We start from the raw sequence: 17,268 nt of genomic DNA, 5'->3' as shown, positions 1-17,268 counted from the left end.
ACGATACCAGAGCACCACGTGGTGTGCCTGACGGTTCGCAAATCTGCCCAAGGAGGACCCAACGTTAGAAAGTCCCATGACGAGGACAAAGACCAGAATCGGTTAACCCGGTCTCACACGCAGCTACGGTCCAGCCAAGGAGAACGAAGGCTGCGGCTGATGCAGCAGCAGTCAAGACGGTCCCGGTTCAGAGCTCTGACTCTGGACCCCGTGAACGCAGAGCCACCGGCCCTGCCCGGGGTGTCTCCTAAATGGTAAGAAAAAAAAAAGTCTACCTGGGAGCCAGGGTCCAAGGAGCACGCCGGCCTGAGACGACCAGGATGTGAACGAAGAGAACAAGTCATCCTGCCCAGCAGGTACCCTCAAGAGACACCAGAACTGAGGAGGTGGGGGAACCAGTGTCCCTTCAACCTTCCTGAATAACCAGGTGAAAGTGCATCCCTTAACACACCTGTTGGACAGCAATCCTACTTCCGGAAACCTATCCAAGAGAAACCAATGAGGATGTGACTGTTTCCATGGCAACGCTCGACGCAGCCTGAAGGTGTCACGGTGTTCGAGAAACCACAGCATCGGTGTCTACGGTGGGTTAATGGAGAACCGAGCAGAAATTCAGACCCCAGGTGTATACCACGGGCATAAAAACCTCTGGCCTCAAAAATTAAACCTGAAAAGTAGACCAACAGGATAGTCTTCATGGTTCCATTTTTAAAAATATATCCCTTGTACGTGTGTGAGCATAGAAAAATATGGAACGCACGCTGATCTTTTCCCCGCATGCACCTGACTTGATAGGACTGGGTGACACTTCTGTTTTGCTTGGCTCTGTTTTATAATTTCTCAGGAATGCAGAAAGCACGGATACTTCCAAAATTTTTTAAAAACACAAGAAGAAGGAAACTTTTTTTTTTTTTCAGAGCTCACCAGCACATACACAGGGCCCAGGGGGAGTCAGCGTGGGCTCTGCATCAAGATGACATGCGAATCCGGGAGGCAGTCATGGCTTTTTTAACTGGTCTGCAGGAAGGGTTCTGCAACGCCACGCACCACAGCCCCCTCGCGAGGCACGAACCCCAGGAGCTCCTAAAAGACTCCATGAAAACCTGCTCGATTCAGTTTCACAGGGTTTGCCAAACACCTGTGACCCCCCCAAACATCTCTGACCCCCCCAAACACCTCTGACCCCCCCAAACATCTCTGACCCCCCCAGACACCTCTGACCCCCCCAGACACCTGTGACCCCCCAGATGCCTCTGACCCCCCCAGACACCTGTGACCCCCCCAGACACCTGTGATCCCCCCAGACACCTCTGACCCCCCAGACACCTGTGACCCCCCCAGACACCTCTGACCCCCCAGACACCTCTGACACCCCCAGACACCTCTGACTCCCCAAACACCTGTGACCCCCCCAGACACCTCTGACCCCCCAAACACCTGTGACCCCCCCAGACACCTGTGACCCCCCCCCCCCGACACCTCTGACCCCCCCAGACACCTGTGACCCCCCAGACACCTCTGACCCCTCAGACACCTCTGACCCCCCCAGACACCTGTGACCCCCAAACACCTCTGACCCCCCCAGACACCTGTGACCCCCCAGACACCTGTGACCCCCCCAGACACCTGTGATCCCCCCAGACACCTCTGACACCCCCAGACACCTGTGATCCCCCCAGACACCTCTGACTCCCCAGACACCTCTGACCCCCCCAGACACCTGTGACCCCCCCCAGACACCTGTGACCCCCCCAGACACCTGTGACCCCCCAGACACCTCTGACCCCCCAGACACCTCTGACCCCCCCGGACACCTCTGATCCCCCCCGGACACCTCTGACCCCCCCGGACACCTGTGACCCCCCCGGACACCTGTGACCCCCCCGGACACCTCTGACCCCCCCGGACACCTGTGATCCCCCCAGACACCTCTGACCCCCCAGACACCTCTGACCCCCCAGACACCTCTGACCCCCCAGACACCTGTGATCCCCCCAGACACCTGTGATCCCCCCAGACACCTCTGATCCCCCCAGACATCTCTGATCCCCCCAGACACCTGTGACCCCCCCAGACACCTCTGACCCCCCAGATACCTCTGACCCCCCCCAGACACCTGTGACCCCCACCCACCCAAACACCTGCAGTTCAAAGGGCTCACTGAAAACGTAGAAGGAACTCCAAACCAAAGTGATCAGAAGAGGGAACCATCTGGAAGCCCCGCCTCCTAGGAGCCAGACGGCAGGAAGTGAGCACCCTTACGACCAGGGGAAACCATGATAAAGGGCTCCCCATGCCTGGACTGCGCTCCTGGTTCGGAGGGACCGGGCCCGCCCTGCGGCGTCCAGCAGACGCCACTCTGGAGACTGGCTAAGCAGCAGGCTCCAGCCCCAACGAAGAGAGCGCTCTCTGAGACGCGCCTTCTCCATCACTGGAAACAGTGAGGCAAGAAGCGGACACCCAGCCACCAGGTCTTTTAACAGAAGAAACTTCTCGTGGCCAAGGCTGCACCAAGGGTCCTCCGGCTCCAAGAGCCTCTGGGCGGCCACCAAGGAGGGCCAGCGCTGCACAGCCTCCCCAGGTCAGTCCGCCCACGTCAGGACCCGTCTGGAGGACACGCCCACCGGTCCCAGCCAGTGCCTATCACGGTCCCCTGAGTCAGCAGAACTAGGCACCTTACCTCCGTGCCCATCACGGTCCCCTGAGTCAGCAGAACTAGGCACCTTACCTCCGTGGTCTCTCCAGCCCTGGCCCCAGGCTGGAAATGGTGTAAGTACAGCTCCTCGGGGCATTCGCACATTCCTGTGTCACCTCTGAGACCATGTCCTGTGCGTCTACCCACATCCAGAGGGACCAAGACACCGCCCCACCCCCCACCCCCGGGGCCAAGGGTCATCAGGAGATAACCCTTTGGAGAAGAAAAACTTTCTCCAAACAAAGACAAGGAAAAAGACCCAGGAGGTAAAAGTGAATAGTTTTATTTACACACTCACACCCCAGCCCCAAGCATCATTCTTTTCCCTCCTTTTCTCAAAGAATTGGAGAAAGTGACCAGAGAAACAGGACACCTTAACAAAAAATTTAGACAACACCCCCCATTTTCAATCTACTTTCACGATAACTATTAACAACAGTGTTTCCAATGAATTGAAACAGAAAGGCGCGACAGTAACCTCGGACTCAAGTCTTTGCTTTGTTTTCTCTGCAACTGTTTTATAACGACAGAAAAAAGAAGTGTTCTGCCTGTTTGTCCCATTATTTTGATTAGATATCCTGGCTCCTTAATGTCCTCAAGGCCCCATTCCCAGTATGCCCCCCACCTCCCCCACCTCCCCAGGGCGCCTCTCAATCCGGGGGCCCCCAGGGGACACAATCCCAGAAACTGGAAAAGAGTATCTTTTCAAGAACAATGAAAAGTTACACCAGGGCCGGTCTAGCTCAGCAGCTCCTTGCTTGCCCAAGGTCATCCGACTCTTCGTCCACGAGAAGAAACTGGGGCAGCTAGAGCAGAGAGGGAGGGCGCAGAACGAAAAAGGCAGCTCAGGTGACAAGTCCGCGGTGGCCAGAAACGCCTCCTGGAAACACGTGCCCAGACCGGAGCCGACCTCGGCCCCCTGCCCAGACCTCGAGACCCCCGCCCAGCCTCCTCGGTGGGAGCGGAGGCCAGTGTTGAGTTGGGGTCCATTCCGAGGCCCTCTACGGATAGGGACTTATCCGGAATCCCCTGGGATTTTCGCCAGGGCCCTTGGCAGCCCCGGGCACTCTTCGATACTACCTCCCGAAGACGGTTTCAATGTGGTTCTGTTTCCTAAGCTTGATTTTCGAAACCCTGTAACCTCACCCAGGTGCTCTGAAAATTACCTATGCACTGAATCGTAAGTGATCCTTAAAAGCTGAGACTCCGCGTTGGTACCACAAACAGAACTGTTCAAATTACTCCCCGCCCCCCCCCCCCTCCCCAACTGGGGCCGGAGCCTCCCGCAGGGAGAGGCAGCCGGAGGTCCCAGCCACGATTCCTCAGCAGCCTTCTTCAGGGGCCGCGGCGGGTACACACACACCCGGCGTGCGTTTCATCTGTGGGTCGACGGGAGCCACTGGAATAGACACGGACACGTGACTGGCTGGGTGGTACCACATCTCACACGCTGGAGGGTCCGCAGGGAAGCCGTGCCCAGAGCACCAACCACCCCCCTTCTGCACAGAACAGAGGCGAAAACCTCTTCTGGCATCTCCGTTCCCGAGGAAAGCATCCTGAGATGGCGAAACCTGGCTGTTTTGAAAACTGCGATGTCTGTACCGCCTCACCGGCAAACGGGAGCGGCTCTAACTCTGGGCAGCCCACGCGCAATCCAACCTCCCTCCCGTTTCCTCACTCAACATTCACCAGATCGGCCCCTGACGCCACTGACTGGGGTCGATCCTGCTTTGGCTTGAACCATAAAGTTGTAAAAAATACACGTGCAATCTTCAAATACCGCTCACTTTGTAAGTTCCGTGGAAAAGTAGGTGTTCTTAAAGGGTACTATCGGTTTAAAAAAAAAAAAAAAAAGGCCCGGAAACCCTTGGCAGAGGCTGACGTCAGGTCCGGAGACCCTCGGCGGAGGCTGACGTCAGGTCCGGAAACCCCTGGCAGAGGCTGACGTCAGGTCCGGAAACCCTCGGCGGAGGCCGACGTCAGGTCCGCAAACCCCCCCCCCCCCCCCCGCGAAGGCTGACGTCAGGTCCGCAAACCCCTGGCAGAGGCTGACATCAGGTCCGGACCCCCCCCCCCCCACGGAGGCCGACGTCAGGTCCGGAAACCCTCGGCGAAGGCTGACGTCAGGTCCGAAAACCCCTGGCAGAGGCTGACGTCAGGTCCGGAAACCCTCGGCGAAGGCTGACGTCAGGTCCGGAAACCCCTGGCAGAGGCTGACGTCAGGTCCGGAAACCCTCGGCGGAGGCCGACGTCAGGTCCGGAAACCCCTGGCAGAGGCCGACGTCAGGTCCGGAAACCCCTGGCAGAGGCTGACGTCAGGTCCGGAAACCCCTGGCAGAGGCTGACGTCAGGTCCGGAAACCCTCAGCGGAGGCCGACGTCAGGTCCGGAAACCCTCAGCGGAGGCCGACGTCAGGTCCAGAAACCCCTGGCGGAGGCTGACGTCAGGTCCGGAAACCCCTGGCGGAGGCTGACGTCAGGTCCGGAAACCCTCGGCGGAGGCTGACGTCAGGTCCGGAAACCCTCGGCGGAGGCTGACGTCAGCTCCGGAAACCCCTGGCGGAGGCTGACGTCAGGTCCGGAAACCCCTGGCAGAGGCCGACGTCAGTAGCTGCAGGACAGACTCCCAACTGGGTACCCGTGAGCCGCGGCGATGCCACAGGTCACGCTGCGGAGGCAAGTTAGACGCTAGAGACTGGGAATGGGCAAAAGATGAAACAAGACTGGCCATGTGAGTGACCGGGGGGGCCCGCGTAACAGAACAATACTTCCCCTATCAGGGAACACCCGAGATTGCGGTAGATCATCAGTAAGTGGGCCAGACGCTGACGAAACTTCTAGGCAAGAGTCCCTTTTTCCTGCGTCTTTAGAGCAAACAAGGTAGGATCAGCGGAGTTGATACTGCGGCGTGAATCGAAGACCACGCTGCCCCCCGCCCCGGTAAGATTTCAATGGTGCACAGGTACCCACAATCACAGCCTGACCCTTTCCAACATCTGTAAAGAGAACGAACTTACGGTTCTTTCCCTCCGGCCTCACTAAGACGCTCCAAAGTTAATAAACAAACAGCCAGACGGAAGAAAGGTATGTTGAAGAGCTGGCAGGTTAACTTCTCAGAAGAAAAGGAATGAACAATGGTGAATGGTTTGACCCTCCTGCCCAGTGCCAACAAGAAAAGAAGTCCAGCTTCCGGCCCATGTCAGGAGGGGCGTGGAAGGACGCAGGGTTGGCAGAGGTGATATAACCCAAACTCCAAAATGACAGGGGACAGACGAAGCTGAGACCCAGAAGGCACCTTCCACGCCCTCCAGGGCCACCACCCTGGAAGAACAGAGGGCCCCCACTTTTGCTCCCGGACAAGCAACGGCCGAAGCGTGGGTGCGGGGCGGAGGTCACCGGGGACCTCGCCTCCTCCTGATACATACTTGTCTGTCAACCATTCAGTCCTTAAGAAAACACCAGAGCAATAACAAACGCTGCCGAGGACTGGAAGGCTGGATCCCTCCCGTTTTTGCTGGGGAGGACGGCGCACACAGCCCACAGCCACACCGGAAGAGCCCAGGACAGCGTCTTAGGAAATCAAACGGGTTGTTTTCAATCACGCCACCTGCGACGGCGCCCCTGGGCGTGGACGAGGGAGAGAGGAAGGCTGACTGACGTTCACACAAAGGTCTGTAACCGAATGGTTTATATCAAGTTTAATTCCTAATCGCCCCAAACTGGAAACAGCCCACAAGTCCACTGTGGGTGAGTAGGTGGACGGTGGAATGTGGTGTTTATTGTGTGATGACACTTACGGATGGGACATTTTGAAGTAACAAGATTATAAGAAATGGAGAACAGGTGAGTCGCTGCCCGAGGGGGTCAGAGAAACGATGGGCGCGGGCATGTGGCCATGGGAGAAGACAAGGCCCCCCGTGGTGACGGACTGCGTGGTGTTTCACAGGACCGACGTGGGGACCCCAATACCGTGACAGTTAGGACGTTGGATCATAACTCCACAAGATACGGGAAACCTGGACAAAGGGCACAAAGGCCCCCTCTGTTATTTCTTACTACTGCAGTGAACCTGCTACGATCACAGAAGAACAAGAAGTTCGATTTTAAAAGAACACATAAATTAAAATACTTCTCTTTTTTTTTTTTTAAGTCCATCTGGGAACCACAAGAAAATGGGTGAAGATTCGATCATTAGCTGGTGGGGGAATGGAACAGGAGTCTCAGAAAACACAGAAACGGGGCTAAGGGCACATGACCGGGACAGCATTCCTCACGCTGGGTGGCCCGTGCCAGCCTGAGCCAGCCACCCCACCTGTGGTCACCGGGGTTTCTGGACACATACGTTTAAGAAGGACAGCATCGTTTGCCTCATTTTGGAAACCGACCGACAAGGCACGGGTGGAAAACGGCTCTGAAACTCCTTGCAGCAAAGACACTGGCTTATCTTTTAACATCCTGAGGGACAAACCTATCTGACCCCTGAGCCCCTGAGCTTTTCTGATTTCTTTGGGCCAAAGCACACCTTAGGAATTCTGGGTGAGTCAGGTGCTAAACCCACACCACAAAGCTACAACTAAGTGCCCCCTGGTCTCATTAAGAACTGAGCTCCAGCCCCCTAGGGCAGCAGCACTGAGAAAACAGAACACAGGACTCCTTGGTTTCCCTGTAGGGTATCTGTCATATGCAAGGCGCTATGCCCAGCAGCATTTAACTGTATCCCAGCGGCCTGACCTGTGGCGGTGCAGTGGATAAAGCATCGACCTGGAACACTGAGGTCACCGGTTCAAAACCCTGGTCAAGGCACATATGGGAGTTGATGCTTCCTGCTCCTCCCCCCTTCTCACTCTCTCTCTCTCTCTCTCTCTCTCTCTCTCACTCACTCTCTCTCCTCTCTGAAATGAATTAAAAAAATTTTTTTAAATAATAAAATAAATGTATCCCAGCTCATCTTCAAAAGCAAGTATTTACAAATGGACACTGTCACTAGAGAAAGGAACTGAGGAGATTACACATTGTTGCAAGTGGCTGGGCTGCCGTAGGAACAGGTATGGCTCCAGAGCCTCCACCAGGGAGCCTCACTTCCTCCCTGGAGAAGAAAGGGTAAAGTCCATGTGGATGTCATTAGGGAACAGGTGGCAGGAAGAGACCTGTCTAACCTGTCCCGACTTTCACCTGTGGGGGGGGGGGGGCGCTGCCAGGAAACAAATGGGCCCCCCCTGGCTTCCGGGGGCAAGTTCTCCTTCCTCCCTTTCTCCAGGACACGGCTCGGCCCAGGGTTAACTGACTCATCGTCCAGTGTGGGCTTACAGCCCCCTTCCTCCGGGATGCTGTCCCTGACCCTCCCTCAGGCCTGACATAGGGCCTCTCGGATATGCAGTCAGATGTCACACGTCACAGTCCTGCTGGATGACGAGTCCCAGGAAGACAGAACCTGTGTGCACCTTGTACAGACCGCGTGTCTGCCACACCGTCGGTGCGTCGGTGAGGACGGAACAATTAATACATAAACCAAAGAAGCCGCACGAAATGAACACCTTCCGACCTCCACGCCTCCCTGATCGCTGGCTGACACTCAGCAACCGCGGAACACCCCGGCGAAGGGCGCTGCGTTTGTACCTGGCGCCCACGGTGAAGCAGACAGGCTTGGAGGGAGGCGCCACGGGTTCAAACCCTGACTCCCCCATTCACTGCTCAGGAACTAAACCTAGCAGGGTGGCCTGCAGCAAGTGCCCACGGTGAAGCAGACAGGCTCGGAGGGAGGCGCACCGGGTTCAAACCCCGACTCCCCCGTTAACTGCTCAGGAACTAAACCTAGCAGGGTGGCCTGCAGCAAGTGCCCACGGTGAAGCAGACAGGCTCGGAGGGAGGCGCACCGGGTTCAAACCCCGACTCCCCCGTTAACTGCTCAGGAACTAAACCTAGCAGGGTGGCCTGCAGCAAGCGCCCTTAGCTCCACGGGTCTCAGGTTTCTCCAACGGAGCTGTGAACAGTGCCCACCTCACGGGGCAGCTGTGGGTCGAACCAGGAAATGAGTCATTTAAGTGATCGGCCCTCGCAATCGGTCAATGTTCAATAAACATTAGCTGATTGTGGCCATGAAAAGAAGGAAGGTGAAGATAAAGCCCGCGCAAAAGATAAGCTAGAAAGCGTATAAAATCTCAAAGTGTAAAAAAACAGGGGACCAAGTAACACATAACACACCTCTGGCTTCACAAGGACGGACACGGAGCACGGACACTGCAGGAAAAGGATGCAAAATAAAAATAAAAAAAGATACATTAACCCTGGCCAGGTAGCTCAGTAGTTTAGAGTGTCGGCTCAATATGCCAAGGTTGCAGGTTCGATCCCCAGTCAGGGCACATACAAGAATCAACCAATGAATGCATCAATAAGTGGAACAACAAATTAATGTCACTCTCCTTCCCCCATCTAAAATTAATAAATAAATAAAAATACTTTTTTTTAAGATATATTGAAAGTGTTGAGCCAACTCATTTGTAACCTATTTTAGAGGACAGCCAGAAACCAAGTCAGAAATGCTCAGTATAAGGCGGTCCCCCCTTAATGTTTCAATGTAAGCGACTGGGTTTCTCTAGATACAGAAACGCCAAACTCAACAAAGTCATAGACTATCTTGCTCAAACTTGAAGCTTGTCAGACCGTGAATATTTCTATTAATAATTCCTGCCTGTGCCAGGAAGGAGCAGCCGAGGCAAGGTCATGCTGAGATACTAGAAACCGCTCAGATTCCAGATTTGGGGAGATAATTACTGAGATTCAAATACTTTGGTAATTGTATTACAACCTTAATGGGAACCAGTGAATGTTCAAATGAGCTGCCCGCCACCCCCCCCCACACACACACACACACAAATACAAAATAATCCTGACATTAAGTACCACCATAACTATTTTTAAAGATTTTTGTTTGTTTGTTTGTTTGTCTCAGAATGAGGGATAGACAGGGACAGACAGGAACGGAGAGATGAGAAGCATCAATCATTAGTTTTTTTTTTGTTGCACATTGCGACACCTTAGTTGTTCATTGATTGTTTTCTCATATGTGCCTTGACCACGGGCCTTCAGCAGACCGAGTGACCCCTTGCTCCAGCCAGCGACCTTGGGTCCGAGCTGGTGAGCTTTTGATCAAACCAGATGAGCCTGCGCTCAAGCTGGCAACCTTGGGGTCTCGAACCTGGGTCCTCAGCATCCCAGTTCGACGCTCTATCCACTGCGCCACCGCCTGGTCAGGCACCACCATAACTATTTTTAAACGGTGCTAACTTCATTCTATTGGACAGCTAACTTGGTCTTTGAAATTTTAACTTTTTAAATTAGACACGCGACGTGGGCTTAGTCTTAGGGCGGTGAATAGCATCCAGGCAGAATAGCACCGCCCACCACAGCAGACAGTCAGACCACAGGGGAGGAGCGACCTCACCTTTAAGTAGCCTAGAGGTGGGTCCATCTTGGGAAGAAGGACTTTAAACATGTCAAACAAAAAAATGGCAGACACAGGCCCTGGCCAGTTGGCTCAGTGGTAGAGCAGGAGTCCTGGGTTCGATTCCCAGCCAGGGCACACAGGAGAAGCGCCCATCTGCTTCTCCACCCCTCCCCCTCTCCTTCCTCTCTGTCTCTCTCTTCCCCTCCCGCAGCCAAGGCTCCATTAGAGTAAAGTTGGCCCGGGCGCTGGGGATGGCTCTATGGCCTCTGCCTCAGGCGCTGGAATGGCTCTGGTTGCAACAGAGCCGACGCCCCAGATGGGCAGAGCATCGCCCCCTGGTGGGCGTGCCGGGTGGATCCCGGTCGGGCGCATGCGGGAGTCTGTCTGACTGCCTTCCCGTTTCCAACTTCAGAAAAATACAAAAAAAAAAAAAAAAGTAAAAAAGAAAAAATAAATAAATAAATAAATGGCACACACAGAACTTCTTCTCTTCTACACGACCACAATCCTGTGACTAAACAACGTTAAGTAAAACACGCTTCAAGGAACCTGACTATGAAAGCCAAAAAAAACAACCAAAAAACAAAAAACCAGAATGACAGCCCCATTCATTTCTGCTGTGGATGTCCTTAGGGTAGCCGTCGATGTGAACACATTTTGTTGCAACAGTCACGCAAGCTTTCCCACGGCAATTGCTCCGCGCTCCTGACTTGCAGGCACGGAGCAAGGAGAGGTGAGGCCATCCATCCACCCATCACCGCAACATCCTCACCCCCACGGGGCGCGCAGAGGGTCCCTTTAAAGATTCTCAGGACAGATGTTATCAGAAGGGCACTTCACATTCTGTAGCTGCTTCAACTGAAGCCACTGAGTTTTACAAATATTCCCTTTCCATGACATATGCTTGGAATTTATTTTCAAATAACGCCAGGGCGGGCGGGGGGGGGGGGGATGGGGGGTGCGAGAGGAAAGACCACCCTCTGGGGAAAGAGATATGACGGCATTGGCGGAACAGCACCTGAAAAATTGCTGAGCCCCCATGAAAAAGACACAGGGCTCAGGAGGCTGTCTCTACTTTCACACGGGTTTGGAAATCCCCAGCAACAGGAACGACGCACAGAATATCCTCCCCAACGAACACACAAGCAGGACGCAGTCACAGAAGCTGAAGTTCAGGTTTGCCACCATCTCCGCCACTGAAACGCCATCCAAACCTCTTCATCTCTCTGCAGGAACCCCCAGTTCAGTCTCAGCACCCACAGATGCGGCCTCTAGCAGACATTCCCACCATACCCCCCCACCCCACCACCACCAAGCGCAACGTAAAAGGACAAACGTTCTCCTCACATCCTCAGCTCGTCACCTGGGAGACGGGCTGGGACAGAACACTTGAGGAAATTTAATTAAATAATTAAGCTGACCGGAGATCTTTTTTTAAAAAAAAACAAAACAAAACTTCTCCCTAAATCCCTACAAATGAGATCACAGGACAGCCACAACAAAGATGATAAAAATAAGGTCCATGTAACATCTAACTTGGAATAACACGAAGACAGGCCCCCAGAGGACCCAGACGCGGCCCCTCGCCACTTTAAGAAATACGGTTCGCCGTAGGCCTTCGAAGTCTAACATTGAAGTCATTCCACTTTTAACTTCCAGTGGACAAACGCTCCAACAAACCCAGGACACCAGGGGCCTCAGAACGACACAGAAAACCAGGGCCGCATGAAAATGAAGCAATCAGAACGAGGGAGGGGAAAAACAGTTTCGTTTCCAAATATTTAAAAAAAAAAAAAAAAAAAAAGCTCACCAGCACTTTGTTTTCAAGTTTGTCTCCCTTCACTTCCAACTTGACTTTCTTCTTCAGCGCAATTTTGATCTTTCTGCCGATCACATCCTTGATGCTTTCTGAAAGAAGGAAACAGTTTCGGGATCATCTTTTGAGAAGAAGAACAACAAAAAAAAAAAGCACGGGGGGGTTGGAGAAAGCATTTTTTTTTTTTTTGTATTTTTCTGAAGCTGGAAATGGGGAGAGACAGTCAGACAGACTCCCGCATGCGCCCGACCGGGATCCACCCGGCACGTCCACCAGGGGGCGATGCTCTGCCCCTCCAGGGCGTCGCTCTGTTGCGACCAGAGCCACTCTAGCGCCTGGGGCAGAGGCCAAGGAGCCATCCCCAGCGCCCAGGCCATCCCTGCTCCAATGGAGCCTTGGCTGCGGGAGGGGAAGAGAGAGACAGAGAGGAAGGAGAGGGGGAGGGGTGGAGAAGCAGATGGGCACTTCTCCTGTGTGCCCTGGCCAGGAATCGAACCCGGGACCTCTGCACGCCAGGCCGACACTCTACCACCGAGCCAACCGGCCAGGGCCTGGAGAGAGCATTTAAAAGAGGGGGTCTAGCCCTGGCCGGTTGGCTCAGTGGTAGAGCGTCGGCCTAGCGTGTGGAGGACCCAGGTTCGATTCCCAGCCAGGGCACACAGGAGAAGCGCCCATCTGCTTCTCCACCCCTCCGCCGAGCTTTCCTCTCTGTCTCTCTCTTCCCCTCCCGCAGCCAAGGCTCCATTGGAGCAAAGATGGCCCGGGCGCTGGGGATGGCTCTGTGGCCTCTGCCTCAGGCGCTAGAGTGGCTCTGGTCGCAACATGGCGATGCCCAGGATGGGCAGAGCATCGCCCCCTGGTGGGCAGAGCGTCACCCCTGGTGGGCAGAGCATCACCCCCTGGTGGGCAGAGCGTCGCCCCATGGTGGGCAGAGCGTCGCCCCATGGTGGGCGTGCCGGGTGGATCCCGGTCGGGCGCATGCGGGAGTCTGTCTGACTGTCTCTCCCTGTTTCCAGCTTCAGAAAAATGAAAAAAATAAAAATAAAAGAGGGGGTCTCTGCTTGTCTGCCAGGCTGTTTGTCTCCGGTAAGCGACTTGCTTGTTTTAATAACAAGCCTGACAGTGAAGTTATCAGGCACCGAGTACTTCATGCACACCTACTGTGTGCCTGGTCCTGTGTGCTCAGGCCTGGCCATCTTGCTGGGCACACAGCGGGCACGCACAAGAGAAAAGGAAGGGGGCCTGTCGGGCAGCAGTACCACGGGCGCCGAGCTGCACGCAGACAGACCGTGCGCACCACAGGAACCCACGGCTCCCCTGGCAGGCCCCCGGCGGCCGCCGCAGCCTCTGTGCTCATCACGGGGCTCTGTGAGCACACTGCCGTTTTCCGTGGGCACCCGGACCCGAAGGGTGGGTAACAGGGCCAAAGATCCAGCACTGAACCAAGCAATGTAGCTGAGGAAGGGCTATCTGTCTTTCCAAAATCATCACGGCACAACACCCCAGAGCGGTCACCAGGCCTCAAGAGCACGGAGAGAGAAAAGGAGTCCCGAAAATATGGACGGTGGCAGGAAGGTCTTCCTGGGACGCCCGTGAGCACCCTAAACTGGACAGGTCCCAAATCAAACATCATCTTCCTCCTCCTCCTCCTCCTCCTCCTCCTCTTCCACCTCTTCCTCTTCTTCCTCCTCTTCTTTTTCCTCCTCCTCCTCCTCCTCCTCCTCCTCCTCCTCCTCCTCCTCCTCCTCCGGCCACGGTCTCTAACTCCATCCTCTCAGATAGCGAGCCAGTCACCTCCTCTCCCAAAACTCTCTTCTAAACAGCTCTGTCGACCCCTGACCTTGACCCTCATCCAGGCCTCAAAACCTCTCACCAAGACCCAACCCCTGACCTCGGACCTACCAGCCTCCGTCCCCTCCTTAACCAAAGTGACCCTTCAGACCACAGGTGTGGCCAGGACACTCTCGGTCTACGAGTCATACTTCTTCCGGGATGGACCCAGCCCTCGTAGCATCTCTGACATTTCTCCAGCTCCGTGTCTCAGCGCACACCGGTCATCGCTTTCGCCCTCACACCCCGGGATGTGTACAGGGTTACGGTTCTGAGATGGGCACTTTCCCTACTCGCCTCCCAGGGACACCTCCACCCGGCTTAGGAATATAAACCCCCTGGAAAGAGACTGAGCAGTGAGTGACAGGCCAGAAGCTACCCCTGAATGGTAATAAGGGGGGACATAGTCCTCTCAGTCTTCTCTGCACTTAAATGTTTAAGTAAACAGCTCATCTTACTGTTATCCTCAGAAAGATACACACAATACATTTTTAAAGGCCTAAGGGCCCTAAGATAGATTACCTCTATATTGAGATTTTTCACGTGTTGACCGTTTTGAATTGCTCGGGCAGGAAGGCTTGTGAGCACTTGGAATTAGAGAGAAAACCAAGTACAAGAACTTCCCTGACAAATTAGCCCATTGAAGGGCCCCGAGAAACCATGTTGGGCACACCTCCCCAAAGTATTTGGCCACTTGGTCGAGAGATCTGTGAGGCAGGCAGGCGGGATAAACACAGAAAGCCCATTTCTAGATAAGGGCTCAATTCAACTTTTAAAATAATAATAGCAAAGTATTTATTTTTGAGAAACATCCACTTAAACCGAGGGCCCTATCTCCACCCCACCCTTCAGCGCCCTGGGTCTTGGGTCTGAGTGAATTACCTATGCTTGCATTACCAGGCCCAGGCAGCTGATGGAAAAATCTGCCCCCTCCTTAGAGGTCCTTGTCCCTGGGCCAGCACAGCAAGCCCTCCCCCAAGCTCGTCTTTCCGGGACCTCCTCGGGCAGCTCGGGGGCCCTGGGCACTTTTCCTCTTCCGGGCAGGGCGTTGGGAAGGTCTCAGCCTCCAGAACCGGACGGACCACTCATTCCATCCAGCAGAGCAGCTGATGTTTATCTGAGGAGCAGACGCCGCCACCGGGCTGGGGAGAGGGAGGGGGCGGGGCGTGATGCCGGCGGAGCGAGCCACCCCAAACCCTAAAAATTCGGATACAAGACTCGCTGGGTTTGCCTCTCCATTCAACAAAAGCAGAAGCTCCCGCCCCCACCTAACAACAGCCTCTTCCCGTCAAGCCTCACCTGCAGAGTGAGCAGTCCCTAATGGAGGGAGTCCACACACAAACTCCTGCAAAGAGGGACGGGGCAAATTCCTCACATGCAGGAGGGGGAGAGCTTCCTCCTGCTGTGGGTACCGTTCCCCACGACACACCCCCTCTCCGCTGCAGGCCGCTCCCGGCGCCAAGGACCGGACCGCGAGGGATTCGGGTCCCTGGGGCTCAATGCAGGCGCGCGCACACCTGGTTACAAAGCATCACTCACACTCACACACACACACACACACACACACACGGAGGCTGCACCGCCGGATTCAGACCTGTCCCCCACCGCATTTGAGCGGTGCCATCTCAACACTCCACAGAACTTAAGTTAATCCCCAAGGCATGAAATCAACCCCCACTCCCACCACCGCCATCCAAAAATTAACCTCAAGGGACTCAGACAATGGGTCACCTTGCACAAGGTACCCCACACAGGTTCCCTAAGAGGTGCGGGGGGTGGGGAGAACAGGTAGGTTAATTATTATTAAAATAAGGCTTTTGTCATTAACCCTCAATTTCCTGGCCCGAGTTTGCGTCAGTCCGGTAACCCTTTCGCTCCCAGCTCGGTAACCGAAGCCACGCCTTTCCAGACGGAGTCAGTGCACCAGAGCAGCGCCCCCACCCCAAGTCTGCGGGTCGGCGGGGCACCTCGGTCTGGGATTTTCGGGGGGCAGGGAGGGGGGAGTTCCGGTCCACTGCCGGAGACCAGCTCCTGAGCGCTCGCCTGAGTCCAGCGCGGGGCTCCGTCGGACTTCCCGAGTGGGGGGCCGCGGGCCGAGCGCTGCACGGGGGTTTCCTCGCCTCCACAACTCCCGAGACCTACGCAGGCCGCTCCGCCAACCTCCACCCCCTGGTGACGGCGGAAGGTGGCGCCCGGGCGCTCGACTGCCCCACGCCGGCCTCTCCGGACTTGGCTCTCCAGGCAGTCAGACCGGAGCCAACTTCCCGGGGCCCCCGGGGCCCCACCCGACCGCACTCCGACCAGGGGCGCGGGTCTCGGCCGGGGTGCGCAGCGCGCGCGGGGGGGGGGGGGAGGAGCGCAGAGGCGTGGGAACCCTCTTACCTGTCAGCTCGCGGGGTACCTCGGCGCTCTCTTCGGCCATGGCTCCTCCGCGCGGGGACCGCAGGTCCCACTCCGATCCACCGCCCCGCCCTCCCCGAACCCCTTGGTTTTGAGAGGCTGATGCGGCGAGCAAAGGGGCGGAGGCGAGAAGGCGGGCCGGAGAGACAGTTTGGCCGCGCCCCCCCTCCAAGCAAATAAATAAATAAATAGTTGCCGTTCTGCCGGGGGCTTGCGGCTGCGGCTCTACATGACGCCTCCTAGCAGCTCCCGCGGCCGACGGATAGACGGACCGACGCAGCGCCCGCAGGACCCCGCTTCGGCCCGGCGTCTGGCCCGGCTGCGCCCCGGTTCCCGCGGCTGCTCCGGCCGATCGGCGCACCTACGGCCCTAGGTGCGGGCGGAAAGCGTGGGAGGGCGGGGAGAGCGCGGCGGGGGCTGGGGTTCCCGGCGCTCCGGCGGCTCCAGCTGGGCGGGGGCAGCCGCGGCCCTCCTCCCCCTCGCCTCCTCCGGCGTCTCCTCCTCCTTCTCTCCTTCTCTCCTCCTCCTCCTCCCCCGCTCCTCTCCCTTCCTCCCCGCGGCGTCTCCTCCCCGCCTCGCGAGAGCGGCCCCGCACGGTCCCCGCGGCCCCGGCGCCAGGGCGCTGGTTTCCCGTGCGGGGCGCACCCGTGGGGGGACGCTGCCGTGGCCTCGATGGTGGCGTGTCGCCCCCCCCCCCCCGCGCCCCCGATCGCAGCCTTGCTCCCCAACCCTGAAGCCCTGCGTCGGGAGAAGGCGCGCGCGGGCCGAGGAGCCCTCTGCTGGCTGCGAGCGGGGACTGCCGGGTGCCGGGTGCCGGGTGCCGACGCGTCCCCGCGCCCGCGGGCGCAGCGCCAGGCGGTGGGAGGCGGCAGGTTCCGCAGACGCGGCCGCACGGAAACCAGGTCTGTCTGGGACTCGTTCGCGCACACTCTCCTGGTTCAGCCCCCCTGGGCCACCATGCCGTGTCATTAGTGTTGTTAATTTTCCCTGTCTGGCGAGCAGGAACGAGACGAAACCTGTGAATACCAACCGTGTGGTGGCATCTGCCGCGCGCGATCGCAGACGCTCGGCTCGGGAGAGCGCC

At 56.5% G+C, this 17,268-nt stretch overlaps 1 protein-coding gene across 4 annotated transcripts in view; it reads right to left on the bottom strand.

The window, feature by feature from the left end:
• CARMIL1 (capping protein regulator and myosin 1 linker 1) overlaps positions 1–16,990 on the bottom strand; it is a 213,781-nt gene extending 196,791 nt beyond the window's left edge. For all 4 annotated transcript variants that reach the window (XM_066352268.1, XM_066352272.1, XM_066352270.1 and 1 more), the window contains exons 1-2: positions 16,167–16,990; positions 11,949–12,046 (exon numbers count right to left, since the gene is read on the bottom strand). In XM_066352268.1, coding sequence (XP_066208365.1) covers positions 11,949–12,046; positions 16,167–16,206 — 138 coding nt within the window. In that variant the 5' untranslated portion in view covers positions 16,207–16,990. The remainder of the gene's footprint in view (positions 1–11,948; positions 12,047–16,166) is intronic.
• Between the last annotated feature and the right edge of the window lie 278 nt (positions 16,991–17,268).

The sequence above is a fragment of the Saccopteryx leptura genome, chromosome 11 (assembly GCF_036850995.1).
Source record: "Saccopteryx leptura isolate mSacLep1 chromosome 11, mSacLep1_pri_phased_curated, whole genome shotgun sequence".
NCBI lineage: Eukaryota > Metazoa > Chordata > Mammalia > Chiroptera > Emballonuridae > Saccopteryx > Saccopteryx leptura.
The sequence above is the reverse complement of the archived record's forward strand: the minus strand, read 5'-3'. Positions and strand labels throughout refer to the sequence as shown.